This window comes from Vipera ursinii (genome assembly GCF_947247035.1).
Source record: "Vipera ursinii genome assembly, chromosome: 1".
In the NCBI taxonomy this organism is placed as follows: domain Eukaryota; kingdom Metazoa; phylum Chordata; class Lepidosauria; order Squamata; family Viperidae; genus Vipera; species Vipera ursinii.
This window is the reverse complement of record NC_139512.1, coordinates 227,437,371-227,452,828: the sequence shown is the minus strand read 5'-3', so window position 1 is coordinate 227,452,828 and position 15,458 is coordinate 227,437,371. Positions and strand designations below refer to the sequence as shown.

The 15,458-nt window shown below is 36.7% G+C and overlaps 2 protein-coding genes across 4 annotated transcripts in view; one reads left to right on the top strand and one right to left on the bottom strand.

Annotated features, from left to right (window-relative positions):
- LOC310631636 (microcephalin-like) overlaps nt 1–15,458 on the bottom strand; it is a 32,364-nt gene that overhangs the window by 1,047 nt on the left and 15,859 nt on the right. The window contains exon 5 of one of the 3 annotated variants that reach the window (XM_083348241.1): nt 3,829–4,096. The exons of the other annotated variants lie outside the window; for them this stretch is intronic. Coding sequence (XP_083204367.1) covers nt 4,070–4,096 — 27 coding nt within the window. The 3' untranslated portion in view covers nt 3,829–4,069. Of the gene's footprint in view, nt 1–3,828; nt 4,097–15,458 lie in introns of those variants that run through there. 3 annotated transcript variants of the gene reach the window in all.
- The window catches only part of ANGPT2 (angiopoietin 2), a 47,858-nt gene that overhangs the window by 24,004 nt on the left and 8,396 nt on the right, over nt 1–15,458 (top strand). Inside the window, exons 3-6 of the mRNA XM_083348238.1 lie at nt 3,992–4,113; nt 10,296–10,528; nt 12,241–12,371; nt 15,222–15,323. Of these exons, the coding sequence (XP_083204364.1) occupies nt 3,992–4,113; nt 10,296–10,528; nt 12,241–12,371; nt 15,222–15,323 (588 nt within the window). The remainder of the gene's footprint in view (nt 1–3,991; nt 4,114–10,295; nt 10,529–12,240; nt 12,372–15,221; nt 15,324–15,458) is intronic.

Sequence of the window (15,458 nt, the reverse complement as noted above, 5' to 3'; positions counted from 1 at the left end):
AAAATGACCACCTTTTCTTATTCTGAACTGTATACATTCCAGCACTGGAAATATTAGACTGAGCATCTGCTGGATGCATGGATAACCATGTTCCCCCCCATCTAATTCTATACATATAGAATGTAATACTATACTAATACTGTATTCCTAAACTCAATACAAATGTTCTTCTTTCTAAAATCACTCTTTCCTGAGAGAACAGCTTCAACTGGGTTCATATGAATATACCCTGAAATATCTGGCCTTGATCTATTTGCCACTGAGTTGGATAGAGAAAAGAAACTTATATGAGAAAGACTTGGGCAGTGTATGGGCCTTGTCTTTGATAGCTGCTTTAACAGTGGCTAGATTATGAGCAAAGAAAACTGGGAGTGAGCAAGAAGGACCTGACTTAATGTCGAGCAATATCTAATAAAGGCATTGTACATTATTGGAAGATGACTATATTCCATTCTTAATACCAGTACAGTTTTTTGAGATTTTAGCCCTGGAAAATATATGTCTTTCTGTTTATAGAGAATTTTTGAAAATGTTTATTTAGGTTTGATTCTCATTTTTCTTAACATAGAAATGAACAGAAACCAAAGTGAAATTGACTTGAACCCAGATCCAAATCCAGATTTATTTTTAATCTGCTACAGCCCATCAAACAGAGCTGAAGCAGATCTTAGAGGGGCCCAAATTGTGTGCCCTTATGGAAGACATAATCTGTGAGGAAATTGAATCAGCATTAGTATTTCAACGGTTATAACTGAAGGATAAATGAAAAGACTAAACTGAGTGGGAGAAAGGTTAGGGGATAGCAGGAAGTGCCAAGGAAAAATAAATGGTCACATTTTTTCAAGTTGATGTCCAAGTCCCAAATCAATTGTGGTTCCTTTAAATTCCCATACTCAAATTCATTCTCTCTCTGCCTCTTTGTATCCCTTCATTAGAGATCTCAAGTCAAATTTCATCCAAAACTGTGGTTATTATGGAATAACCACAAATGATTGCATTTACAGAATAAACAATATAGAATTCTTGAAATAATAAATTCATTTGAACCTCCTTACATATCTCACAATAAATGAAAAACGTTTGCAAAGTATTTGCATCCAGCAACAACTGTTTCTGAAACATTTATGTTGAATAGTGAACCAAACTGTTTTGCTGACTGTTTTAAAAGAACAACATTTTGGAATGCTTTTGTGTAATTTACAAAGCATAAAACACAAAACATTCTAAACATGATGCAAAAGGAAATGAAAAAAAATATATAATTTAAACTACAGATGAGTTTTTCAAATGTTTTTCAAAGGTCCTTTTACAGACCAATTTCTCCATGAAAACAGAAGATTCACATTAAGTAAATCAATTCTGAACAGGACTTAATAAACATAATAAATTGGCTAACTAACCAGGAGTCTTCAAACCTGTTCAGCTGCAAAACTTGTTAAAAAAAATAAAATTCCCAGAATCTCAGTTCAAAAGGCAAAGCTCTAGTGATAGAAAATTGGCTGCATTGGAGTGATTTTATAAGTTACTTCACTATCCTTCTGACATGACTAATTTTAAAGATAGTTCAGAAACTTCAATAAATAAAGACCAATTTTTAAAGTGTTTCGTTAGTTGTCTGTTTCCTTCTAAGCACAATGTAGGCCAATGATCCTAAAATGACCTGAATACTTGAAAAATTATTGCCTCCAATATCTTGGCTTTGGTATAACATCTTTTTAAAAAAGTGAGCCTCCATATCAAGCTGCTCATCCTTTAAAACACAGGTCTGCAACCCACGGCTCTGGAGCCACATGTGGCTCTTTCAGCCATCTCCTGTGGCTCCCAGTCCTCTGCCATGTGCAGTCCAAAAAAAAAGTGGGACTAAGAAAGTTCAAGCAATCAATTCAAATATGCAGGGTAGGTGCATATCTCGCCTTGGCTTCACTCTTCAGTCAAACCCTGTTCTGCACCTGCACGCATGTACGCGCATACGCACACATTTTTTGTGGCTCCCAGTTTTTCCTTTTGTGAGGGAACCGGTTCAGAGTGGCTCTTTCACTGATTCAGGTTGCTGATCCCTGCTTTAAAATCTTTCAGTGGACATTTTGCAAAGAAGATGCTCTTTCTCTCATTGGAAAGAGTTTCATACTTTATGAAATGCTCTCACCAGAGATGACTGCTGGATAGTACATCACATGATTTACTAAGTTTATTGTAAGACTTTTCATTAAACGTTTAATTTTTTCCCTTATATTTGCCTTATGCTATATAACATCCAAAATCTGATACCAGAACAGGCAACCCTAAGAATCTTATTTATAAATAAATAAATAAATAAATAAATAAATAAATAAATAAATAAATAAATAAATAAATTAAGCTTTGCCAACAATTTGGAAATACACTTAAGTGTGAAATCATGTCCTGAATGATTGTTCAACATGAAGGATGTGAGTAATAAATTCATCCTGCCAACTGAAGCCAAATCTTGATTCATTAAAACTTTAAAAAATACACAGTGAGAAACACAATAACGGCTTACAAAACATGTAGCAGAATAGAACGGAAAACAAAGCTCCACATGACAGTTCTGTTTCCTCATTCTTAAAAACAGATGTCATTCTTGAGACTTAAAAAAGGTGTAAGAAGCAGTCATTAAAGTAGCGTATTAAAACCGAAACCACGGTGTCATGTTGGCAAAAAGGAACATGGATCTTCACTACATACACCCATAAAAATTCTCTCTGAATACATAGGGGAAAAAAAGACATTTCCAGTATTGTTTTTAAATAATAAAGAGGAATGACTGGAATGAAGTAGATGGGTTGAATTTCAACTGCTGATTCCCAACTTTCCCTGCTTTTTATCTCATTTAAAACACTTATTTATCTCCTTTAAAGCATTTAAAATAAGAATCATTCTGCAGAGGAGACAGGTTTGACATTATCATCAGGATAGCACTGACTTTTTATTGACAGAAAGTTACAAGCAAAGCTACAATTTGGGCAAGTGCTTTATCTCAATCCATAATTTGGAACTCATCTTAATCAATCACAGAAATTTATTTATTTATTTATTTTAATTCCATTTATATCCCGCCCTTCTCCGAAGACTCAGGGCGGCTTACAAGCTTAGCAGTAGCCTTCATTCTATGTATATGCCTGCTTATTAGGGCTTTCACACACACCCCAAGCGGCATTATTACAAAGTCAGCTTAATTGCCCCCAACAATCTGGGTCCTCATTTTACCTACCTCGGAAGGATGGAAGGCTGAGTCAACCTTGAGCCTGGTGGGACGCGAACCTGACTGAAAAGAAACTACAAAAGCATTCTGTTCTGTTCTACTCTACTCTCCTACTTCACAATCAACTCAAAAATGGTATTATTTCTGCAACACAATGATATGGTTATGGTTGTTGCTTTTATATCCCACTTTTCAATGTAAGATACTATGTGGAAGGGTTTCCATTCATTTTGTCTCCATTGAGGCAGGCTGAATAGAAAGGTTAAAGATTAGCCCTAAACCACTCAGTGTGCTGTCTGACTGAATGGGGATTTGACTTCCTCTCTACCATGAAAAGGCAACTTGATGCCTTCTAGATGTTTGAGACTGCTACTACCAAAATCACTGATCCTGGATGACACTGACTGGCACTTGTAGAATGCAGAAACAGTGAAAAATATCTAAAAAACACCATATTGCTTGACCTTGAAGGTAATTTAAGGTCAAATTACCTTAGATTACCAAAAAAATTAATTCACATTAGAATTATCTTATTGTCACTTCTATAGATGCTTTTGGTTGTGTATGAGACCCTTCTTAGAACAAAAATAATTACAGGTATTAAGTCCATGTAGCTTTATGACTGTATAGCAACGCATATTTTAGAAAGTGTTTATTTTCTGCTGATTTAGGTACATTGGGATTATAAGGTTATTATTTTTACAACATTGATAGTAATTTATTTCAAATGATCAGGTATGCTTCATTTTTCCCCTCCTCCAAATGTAGGTGTTAAATCAGACAACACGACTGGAGCTTCAACTGCTGGCCCATTCTATCTCAACTAACAAACTAGAAATGCAGATTTCAGATCAGACCAATGAGATAGGTAAACTGCAAGAAAAAAACAGGTAACAGTTTTTTATTGACTCATGAATATAGAAATCAATTATTTTTTTCCTATAGTATAATTATAGTATCCTCTAACACACTTTCAAAAAGAAAATGAAATAAAATACAAAAATGTCTTTAGTCAATGCATAAACAGGCAAAATGGGCAAAAACTAAAACTGATGATTAAAAAAATATTATTTATAGTCACTCAATTCGCACTAATGCCAAAACTTGAGGGACTTTTTCTTTATTACCAAGCAAACTATTCTAGGGAAAACAATTCACATATCCCTAGGGTTTTTCATGTTTGCTTAGACAGTGTAACAATACAGATAAATGAATTTCAATTTATTTTACAACATATTTTCAGTTACAGGTAGTCCTTGACTTACAACCATTCATTTAGTGACCAGAGTAACAATGGCATTGAAAAAAGTGACTTACAGCATTGCTTTTCACACTTTTGACTGTTGCAGCATCCCCACGGTCACATGATCAAAATTCGGGCAATTGGCATGTATTTATGACAGTTGCCTTGTACCGAGGTCACGTGATCACCATTTGTAATCTTCCCAGAAGGCTTGTGACAAGCAAAGTCAATGGGGGGAGTCAGATTCACTTAATGATTGCATGATTCACTTAACAACTGAAGTGATTTGCTTAACAACTGTGACAAAAATGTACAATGGGGCAAAATCCATTTAACAAGTACCTTGTTTAGCAACTGAAATTTTGGGCTCAACTGTGGTCGTAAGTTGAAGATTACCTGTACTATGGGAGATATTCCCCCCCAGTTCTGTGAAATTAGCACTATCTTGACATGGTTGTGGGGCTTGTGTGCTCTGAGGAACAGAACTATGCCTATTGGATAGAGCTCTTCAAAGGAGCTGAATGGAGAACATAATGGTAAAACATAATTTATACAAACCTATAACAGATTGGTCATTGCCCGGATTAACAAGAACCCCACTAAGTGCTTGAAATTCTTAGATATCTGGTGAAAAATGGGCTATAGGACTGAGGATTGTTGGCTGAGCAACTAGGGCCAGCAGCCGCAGGGCTATGGAAGGTGCTTACCTATTGCAAATATACAAAGATTGAAAACAAAACAAAATAATGATCTGTTATTACAAATCAACAAGAAGAGGATATCTGAAAAAAAATGCATGAGTTCTGGAAAGAACAACATCCAGAGTCAGAAATAACAGGTCAGAGGCTAGCAGATCAACGTCAATTTATAAAACAAAATAAAGTATTCACAAAAGCAGAACTGGAAGAACTGCAAAGGTCTACCTAGGGCAAATAAAATGAAGCCTTGCCAAAAGTAGCTTGGACTGTACAGACAAACCAACAAAGAACAAAAAAAAAGGCAAAGAGTGCACCACCAAAATGGAAGGTCAGGCTGGAAAATAAAATCACCATGCTATGATCAGATGGAAGTGAGCTAGAACATGAAAGAAAGAAGCTGAAGAACAAGACCAAAAAATATCTGATCAAGAAATATCACCAGAAATAAGGAAGATTAACGAAACACTGGAAATAATAAAACAAAAATAACAATTACAGCTAAGAAGATCAGCAGATACAAAGCTTGAATTGCACACTATAGGCAGAATCTCCTATTGCAGTTGAATAAGAAACTGAAGGAATCAAGACGTGTTATAGAAATAACATCAAGAGTCTGGATGAAGAATACTTGGACATCCTTCAAGCTAACAACATCAAGCACAATAAAAATAAGATTTGTAGTGAATATATCAAAAGAGTGAAGATGATCTTAAAGACCAAAGTCAGTGGTGGAAATACCGTAAAGTCAATTAAAACCTGGCAATTCCAATTATTAGATATATGGCTTGAATGGTGGAATGGAGCTGAAATCCTGAATGGAAAGACCAGAAAAATAATGACATTGTCATTCATTGCCCTTCATTCACACAGCTATGTTGACATGGTACATTTACCAAGGAGCATAGGTGGATATGGAATGTTACAATACACTGGACAATTAAAGAAGAAAAAAGGGCACTGGAAGAATATTGGAAGGACAATGAAGAAGATGCCCTGAAGTTAGTATACCAGTATGGCTTACTGAATACAGAAGATAGTATAAGAAAGAACAAATGAAGGATAGAAAAGAGACATGGCAAGGTAAAGTACATGGCCAGTACATAAAATAATTAGCAGGCAAAGCAGATAACAAGACCTGGCAATGGCTAAGAGCAGGGAAGTTGAAGAGGAGCTAACTCTGGCTGCATGAGACCAAGCCTTAAGGACAAATGCATAAAGTCAGAATTGAGAAGACAGCTATAGACAGTAAATGCAGTATCTGCAAAGAAGCTGAAGAAACAGAAATAATGGACCACCTACTTAGCCGCTGCAAGAAGACTGTACAGACTGACTACAAACAAAGGCATGAGAAGTAGCAACAATGGTGCACTGGAAGATCTGCAAGAAATACTATTTATAGCCTGCAAGCAGGAACTGTTGAGGGTTTATTGGGTTTTATATTGGGATTTTAACTTCTGTAAGCTGCCTGAAGTCACCGTGAGTTATTGGATGTCCATATACATTTTCTTGTTATATAAATAAAACAGACAAAGTAATAGAAAATAAAGAAGTTAAAGTGCTCTCAGACTTTAGAATTCAAACTGACAAGTATCTGCCACATAACACTCCAGATTTAACAAGTGCCAATAAGGGAAAGGAAAACTCTGGATAGTAGACATTGCAATACAGTACCTGGAGAGAGCAGAATAGAAAGAACTGGAGAAAAATCACAAAATAGAAATACTTGCAAACAGAAGTAGAACAACTGTAGCAACAGAAAGCACCAATAATGATAGGTGCCTTGTGTATAATTGCAAAACATCTGGAATGCCATTTGAACACCACCAGCACTGACAAATAACCAATTGCAAAAGGCAGGTTTATTTAGAACAGCTTACAATCAAGCAAAGATATCTTTAATACCATCAACGAACATCATCTGCTTTTATCCCTGGTCCTTGGGAAGGACTTGATAGGTGGACAAAAAGACAAAATCCCATCTAAACATATGGTTAACTATATGGCCAATCATCATCACCATCACAACATTGCAGCAACATTGGAACAACAATATTTTTTGAGGTGCAAGGAGTTGCTTCCTGAAACCAAATAGCTCCATCTCTTTTTCATGAATTCCTTTACAGTTGCATTTCCTGTTTTCAAATCCCGATATTGAACACCACCACCAGATTCTCCACCACAAGACCAGAAGACAGCAATAATGGGAGTTATAGTCTAAAAATAACTCCGTAACTAAGAATGCAAGGTTGAATGTTTTCCACTGTAGCCTTTTAGAGAGTCATCTGGTGTAGTGATGAAGGCATCAGGCTAGAAACCAGGTGGCCATAAGGTCTAGTTCTGCTTTTGGCCCAAAGCCAGCTGGGTGACCTTGAGCCAGTCATTCTTTTTCAGCTCTAGGAAGCAGGCAACCTGGCGAAAACAAATAGAACCACTCATGGAGAGTCTCAATAGGAATTTTATGTCCATAGTGGACATGGTCCAGCATGTTACAAGAATCTCACCGGATTGACTGCATTCCATTGCAAATGGCAAGATAAGGCTTCAGGGATTCTGAGGGAGGTCAGGCCTGTGCCACTTCCTGCAGTACAACGACTCCAAACTTGGGCCTCTCTTAACACCTCCCTGCAGCCTAGCGGGAGATTCTATCATACTTGCCAAGAAAATTGCAGGGAGTATTCCAGGCAGTCACCGGGGGTTAGTACTGACTCTAACGCCCTAAAAACAAACAATCAATCGGTTACATTATGAACTCTTATCCAAATTCGATGGAGTTTAACCCATTAGGGATTTGAAATCCCTCCTCCCATTTATCATTCTTCCAGATATAGAAAGTCATCTATCTTAATATGTAACCTTCCAGATACATAACAATTTTTAAACCACTGAGTTATAAAAAGAAATCCAATCTTGCGGGATGCTTCTTTTTAAATCCAGTACAAATGAGACATATTTGATTTTTGCCTGGATCAATATTTGGTGTACAACATCAAACAATTTTGAATCTGTTGTTATTTAATCAAGATATTTGAATGGCAGCTAGTCAACAGGATTATTAACATTTCTTGCTGGGCTGGGATCACATTAGACCAGCTGGAGAATTGTGACCTTCACTTATTCCGTGAACCTTGTCTGCTGTTGGCTGGTTATGCAGTTGGCTAGATCCATGTGTTGAGAAGCCAACCTTACTGTTTCTTAAATTGGATAGCAAGCACATTCATTCAGCTGAATAGTTCTTGCCTTTATAGTGAGTTGTTGACATCTTAGTGGAAAGATAATGGAGATCAACAAGCTGCTTTCCAAAATTAAAAACAATGGAGGCTTATTCTTAAGAATAGTATAAGGTAGGCTTGCACTTACAATGAGCTCAACTATTATTTGGTAGAAATTCCGATGCGTGAAGAACCTCTCACTTCTGGTAAACATTAACGCTGAGGGGAAAGGGCATGTTTTCACTTTTGTTTTCACTCTCTTGCTATATTTGTGTATGCTCCTGCTAGGCTTGTTTTATGCAAACAAGATTTGCTCCTGGAGGAGCAAAATCAACATGGGTTCGTTATTTATATGTCATCTAATGGGATAAGGGAAGGAATAGATTTGGATCATAACAAATGTCATTTGCTACCTATTAACAAGTCACAAATATTTGTAAAACAAGAATATTTTGGAACAGACACTATAAAATCTGTTTCTATACTTTCTGGAGGCAAGAGCAAAATAATATCTAGATAGCTAACTCAGAGCTTGAATCATTTCAAAGGTGGCACTAGTACATTTTTCACTGAGACTAGAAGGTTTGAAGACCCTAACAGTTGGATTTTATGAGACCAATTGTCTAGGGTAGTGTTCTAGGTAGATTGAGATAATCATTTGGCATCTGGAGACAGGACCTTTTTGGCAACCAAGGCTATAGTAGGCAGTGAAGGCTTATATCATATAAATGGGCAGAGCTCAGATTTTTAGCATGATGCAGCTGTTGGATGGTGGTGGAAGGTTTTAAATTCTGTTGGACTGTGATCAATCTAGCACGTTAAAAACAAAAACAAAAATCAAACTGAATCATACTGATTCAAAGTGTTCTGTAAATTGCTAAGAAAGGAGATCAATGTGGCATGTGGCCTCCCATGACTTTCAGAGGTAATCATAATGATAAAACAGAGGTCAGAGAACATTGAAAAGATTCTTAATAGGTATCAATATTGACACAAGCTCAACTGTAGTTATCTGAAAGTGGTGTATACAGAGGTATGACATATAACAATTCTAAAATTGCAGAATTAAGAGAGATTATTTTGGCCACTGAATGCAGTGCTATATTCAATGGACTTGTATAGTTAGTACTCTAAAGCAGTGGCTCTCAACCTTTTCTTCCCCATGGACCCCCTTTAAATACCTTTTGTGGCCACAGACCCCCGAGATTTAACTTAAGATTTAAATCATAACATTTCTTCGTGGCCCCGTGAAAACATCGCCCCCCCCGGGGTCTGTGGACCACAGGTTGAGAATCACTGCTCTAAAGCATTCTCACTTAAACAAGCTTACGAGTTTTGGAGGAATATAAAACTTGGAACTGAATGCAGAATTCAGTGTCCTGAAAACTTTACTATTCATTTTCTAAAGTAGCAAATGAAGCAATCTTTAGAAACAGGGATTTAGCATCAATATATATTCCAACTCTTTTTTCATGTCTATCAAGATCAGATTAAATTATGCAGAATAAGAACTGTTGTAGATTTACTGTATATTAAATAAAATAATACATATTGTCTTTCTTTTACATAGGTTATAAATTTGGACATAGCATTTTATTTTTCTCCAGAATAAAACATACCTAGCACTGGGGATCACCCTGTTGTTGTAACATTTCTTATCTGGTGGGAGGAGGAAAGAATCAGAAATCAAAGAGATGATGAATTCAAATAATCTTACTAACTAGGATCTGAGGTTATTTAGCCCATGCTAATAAAGAGGAGATGTTATGTATGGGGTTGAGCAGAATGTCATTTTTGTAAGTTTTGATCAGACTATATAATAGACCACTATGAGCACTTCCACTAGCTCAGGTACTTTATTTGATTTAATTTGCATAACAATATTGCAATAATCAAATCTTGATGATTTTTCTTTTTGCTAGCCTTTTGGAAAAAAAGGTCCTTGAAATGGAAAGCAAACACATATCCCAACTACAGTCAATGAAAGAAGAGAAAGATAAGCTTCAGTCACTTGTTTCTAGACAGAACTCCATAATAGAAGAACTAGAGAAACAGCTAGTCAATGCTACAGCTAACAATTCATTCCTGCAAAAGCAGCAACATGACCTGAGGGAAACTGTTCAAAACTTGTTTGCTATGATTTCTATGCCACAACGTAAGTAAAATGCAAGTCACTATTATCCTGCCGATGTAGAATACACATACACCATTCTTGCAATGCTAGAGAATTGCTTTTGAAGACATTTCATTACCCAAACTAGGTAACATCATCGGCGTACTGATGATGTTACCTAGGTTGGGTTATGAAACATCTGCAAGAAAACAACCAAGCTCAGAAAGCATCAAGAACCCCACATTTCAATCCTGAACTACAAAAATTTTCTTTAATTGCTTTTGGTTAGCATTTTCTGTTCCCTGCAATTTCCCTCAGCTTTAAAATCCTCCCTTCCCACAGTCACCCTCAGTTTCTTTGTTAATATAAAGCCTAATTATATCACGTTTGTATTGATTTGAGAAAGTTTTATTCCCTACCTATTCCCTAGCCACATATTGGGAATAAAGGAAGGATTAAGAGTGGCCAAACCACCCTCAGTTTGGCACTAATGTTAAATCTTGGGAGTCCACTTCTATGTGTGGGTGTTAAACCTCATACCATACTAATATGGAAAACAGTAAACCAGTGGGTCATTCAGAGGGACAGAACAAGCTCTAATACTGTGAGAATGTAACCACGGTGGGCTGAATTCTGCCAAATACAATTCTCTGTGTTCTCCAGTATCAGAGTTAAAACCATTGTTTGAAGAGTCAAAGCTGACTTTTTTCTAGCTTTGTGAGTGTTTTGCTGTTTTAGCACCCCTTCGAAATAAAATATTTCCTCAACAAAAAGGTATGCTATTTTTCTTTTGCAAAATTATGAGATAATTAAGTCTAATGTAGCTACTGAATGTGGATCCAGAATTCAACAGGAGGGAATTATCAGCAGATGTATAGCATCTGTAAGGTCTGATCCATTACAGAAATCTTAACAAATGAAATCCAAAATACTCAGCTGGGACTAAGCAACTTCATAAGTGGCAGAGCATCCTCAGAATATAGCAAGAATATAGTAAAAAAAAGGCAGAAAAGTGTGATCAACGTTTGTCTGATTTTAACATGTGATATACATGTGACATGCATAACAGGCAGGCAGAGCTTTGGTTGCATTGTCATGGCTACCGTCTTGCCTTTTTAAACTGCATCTTGTGGTGGGCAAGGAATGATGGGCAAATGATTTGAGGCAGGGGAGATGGGATAACGGGGAGCAGAAAAGAACAAAATATTCTGAAGGAAGGTAGATCTGATCAAATGACAATCTGAACAAGAACTTTCTACTGGTTACCATACTGTTGAGGGTCTGGCTTGTCTTTGTAAGCATTCCACAATCAATTCATAAGATATTTGTTTTGTTTAAGGAAGTTGATTCTGTGCAATTTGTATTACAGTTTAAAAATAGTTTCTTTGAGAACTTCTGAAACTGCTGTTTTTGCTGATGTTATCTCTTAAGTAGCGCACAAACAAGTAAATAAACCATACTGGCTTAACTGCAATGTGGAAAAAATATCCTGAACATTTGCCAGTGTCAAGAGGATTAAGTTCTAACTATCAAAGAAGTGTGGAAAAACAATTAAAGACTGGAAGCAAACTTGTATTGTAAGGAAACTAGATTTATAGACCTTACTTAAACAGTAAACAGACTGAAGAGGCTGGAAAAATGATAGAGACGGGGCAGGTGGAGAAAATAGTATATAGATCAAATCTCCATTGCAACTGAATTTAAGACATTTTTATAACAGCTTTTTAAATATGTTTTTGCATTTCGCTTTTTAGCATCTAAGAGTGCCTTGATCACTGGAAAAGAACAGATCAGTTTCAAAGACTGCTCAGAAGCATTCAAGATGGGGTTTACAGCAAGTGGTATTTACACATTAATTATATCTAACACAGGAGAAGAAAAAAAGGTATTACACTCTCTTGGTTATGTTAATCAGAATGGGAAACTTTTTCAGTATCAGAAATATTTTAAGTTATAAGTTGTGTAAATTAAAAAGTTTAATCACTTAGTTTTCAAGTTTAGAAAAAGGAGAATCTTAACTTTCAGGTTAACAGAACATATTGAAAGTATTATCTTAAGTCCAGTTTTGATCAGAGATACTATTTTTAGCATATAGTAGAATACGTCAACCATATGCATTTCAAAGTATGGGTTTTTATATTAGTTTTTTTAAAAAAATATCTATAGGAGCATAATGCTGTCTCAAAGTGAGGTCAATGTTAGGTCAACAATTAGGCAGGATGATTGATGGGACAATTTTTATTCCCAGACCTGCTGCACAGAGTAGAATGATTACAGTGTTTAGACTGCCATCACCTCCTTTATTTGCAACAGTTTAATGGATTATCCTTAGCCTTAGGAGTGTAATCCATCAAACACTATTACTGCTTAACCTTCATTAATTTTGGTGCAACTTGCCTGGAATCCCACATACTACTCCAGGAAAACTGAGGTTTTGCAGAAACAGTCCTAGTGGATTTCGTTCTGCCCATGCAAACACCAGAATTACTGTCATTACCTTTTTAGGGAAAATATCGATGGCCTTTTTGTAAGACCAGGATTTACGGTGCTATTGATGTTGCTTTACATTTTATTTTGGGCAAAATTGCCTTTTATTTGCCAGACTTCGGCTGTTTATGTTTTGATCTTTTCCTGTCAATGCACACTCTGGCCTCTCCAGGGACTTATAAACATTGCAGCACAATGTACTGTTGCTAATCTTGTTTTCTTCCCCCTGCAAGCTTTCATTAAAAAGCACAGTGCAAAACTGACATGCTTGCTTTCTTGTTGAAGATATACTACTGTGATATTGTTAACATCATCTTGCTTTTCCTATTTCTTGCATTACAAAATAATGGCCAAATGCCTTGTCTTTTTGTATTAAACTCAGGAAGACGAATAAATGAATGGTTGACCTGCAAACCTTTCATAAATACCTCAAGATACAGAAGCTATTAGCTCTGTGGGGTGGAAGGTTATTGTTGACAGGTGCAACTCAAGATCTAATTCAGACATGTCAAACACAAGGCCCGGGGGCCGAATCCGGCCCGCAAAGTGGTTTCATGTGGCCCGCGAAGCCATCCTGGAAACAGTGAGGGAACGGCCCCCACTGCCTTGGCCCTGGCCCAGAGACCCTCCTTCTGCCAGAGACCCCCAGATCTGTCCCACTCCTGCCCAGGCCCCCATAGGCACCCTTGATGCGAACTATGTAGAGCTGGCCACGCCCACCCAGTAGGCCATATGCACTCTAGCCACGCCCACCCAGTAGGTCACGCCCACCCAGGCCATACCCACCCAGCCCCCTGAGGGCAACTGCAAAGCTGATGTGGCCCTCAATGAAATTGAGTTTGACACCCCTGATCTAATTGGACATTTCCCGCCCCCCCCCAGTTCTGATGTAATGGACCACATTTGCAGTGCATTCAGAAAATATTCAGACCCCCTTCACTTTTGTCAATTTTGTTATGTTGCAGCCTGATCCTACAGTTGTTGAAACTCATTTTTTTCTCAATGTACACTCAGTACCCCATAATGACAAAGTGAAAAGAGAATTTTAGACATGTCTATAAATTAAAAAGAAAAAACCGAAATATCACATTGGCATAATATTCAGACTTTTCACATTGAAGCACGTTTGGCAGCAATTACAGCCTCAAGTCTTTTTGGGTATGACGCAACAAGCTTTGCACACCTGCAATGTTTGGTATAGTTGTGAATGTTGTTTAAAAACAGGAGACCCTCTTGCACTTTTCAACTCTTAGTTAGGCCTTTTAATAACATTCAGCCCTAAATGAAGAGCCTTATTAAATGTAATTCCTTAAATATCTAGAATTAGTCATGTATTTCTTTTTTGGGGGGGTGTCAGAAATTTTTATTAGTTTATCAAAAATAAAATACAAAAATACAAAGAAAATGAAAATAATAGGAAAACAAAGGAGGAAAAGGGGAAGAGTAAAATGTATAGGGGAAAAGGGAAAAGAAAAAGAAAAGCATTGACTTCTGATTCTTTTTGGCACAGCAGAATAAGTAATAACATGTAACCTCAAGTTTTTTACTTTTACCTAATTATATACTAGCTATTTCTCTAATACTAAACCTATCACATCAACAAAACCCAAAATCAAGGTTTCATTTTTTTTCACCTCAAGCACAAAAGTCCAGAAGCGAGAAATGGATTTCTAAAGAGAGCATGTTTTCTATGCCATTATATTTCTTATGGAAACCTTAATTCTACAGATTTTGCCTGGTTCCCCAAAAGGAACAACAACAAAGTTTCAGAAACAAAAACAGAAGTGTTTGGAAAATCAAAACTGGCAGCAAAATACAGGATCTGTTTGATGGAGAATTAGACAGATTTCACAGTCACTTCAGGAACATGTTTTCATTATATGTGTTCATATAAACAGACATAATACTACAGGCCCTGACACAAAGTTTCCTAGTACTGTTCAAAATGAACACAGAGAGAAAGCTGAATGTTTGTTTGCATGCAAGTACTGCTGGAGTACATTGTCATACTTCTACTCATAGTTGTTTCTTTGTACCAGGCATAATACTAGAGTATAACATGATTATGGGAACTGTATTTTTATGTTACGTGGGAAGTGTGTGTGTGTGTGTGCGCGCACACACACACACAAGCAAGCAAATTTTGCTTCCCATAAACAGGCCTAGTTTTGTTAACTCTTTAACTTGCATAAAAATCAATTAAATGAGTAACGATTTCTATATCTGTATGTCCTGACAGACTTATCAGACATATTGTGATATGGAGACAGCAGGAGGAGGCTGGACAATTATTCAGCGACGCTTAGATGGCAATGTAGATTTTGACCGAACGTGGGCAGAATATAAAATGGTAAGCGGAACAATATGATAAGCTGAGTGAACTCTGAATACACCTTTGAGTATTTTTATTAGACCCTGAATATATATCTCCTTGTGACATAGTCTCACTCTTGATTAAGTTGTAATTTTAAATTTTTACAGCATT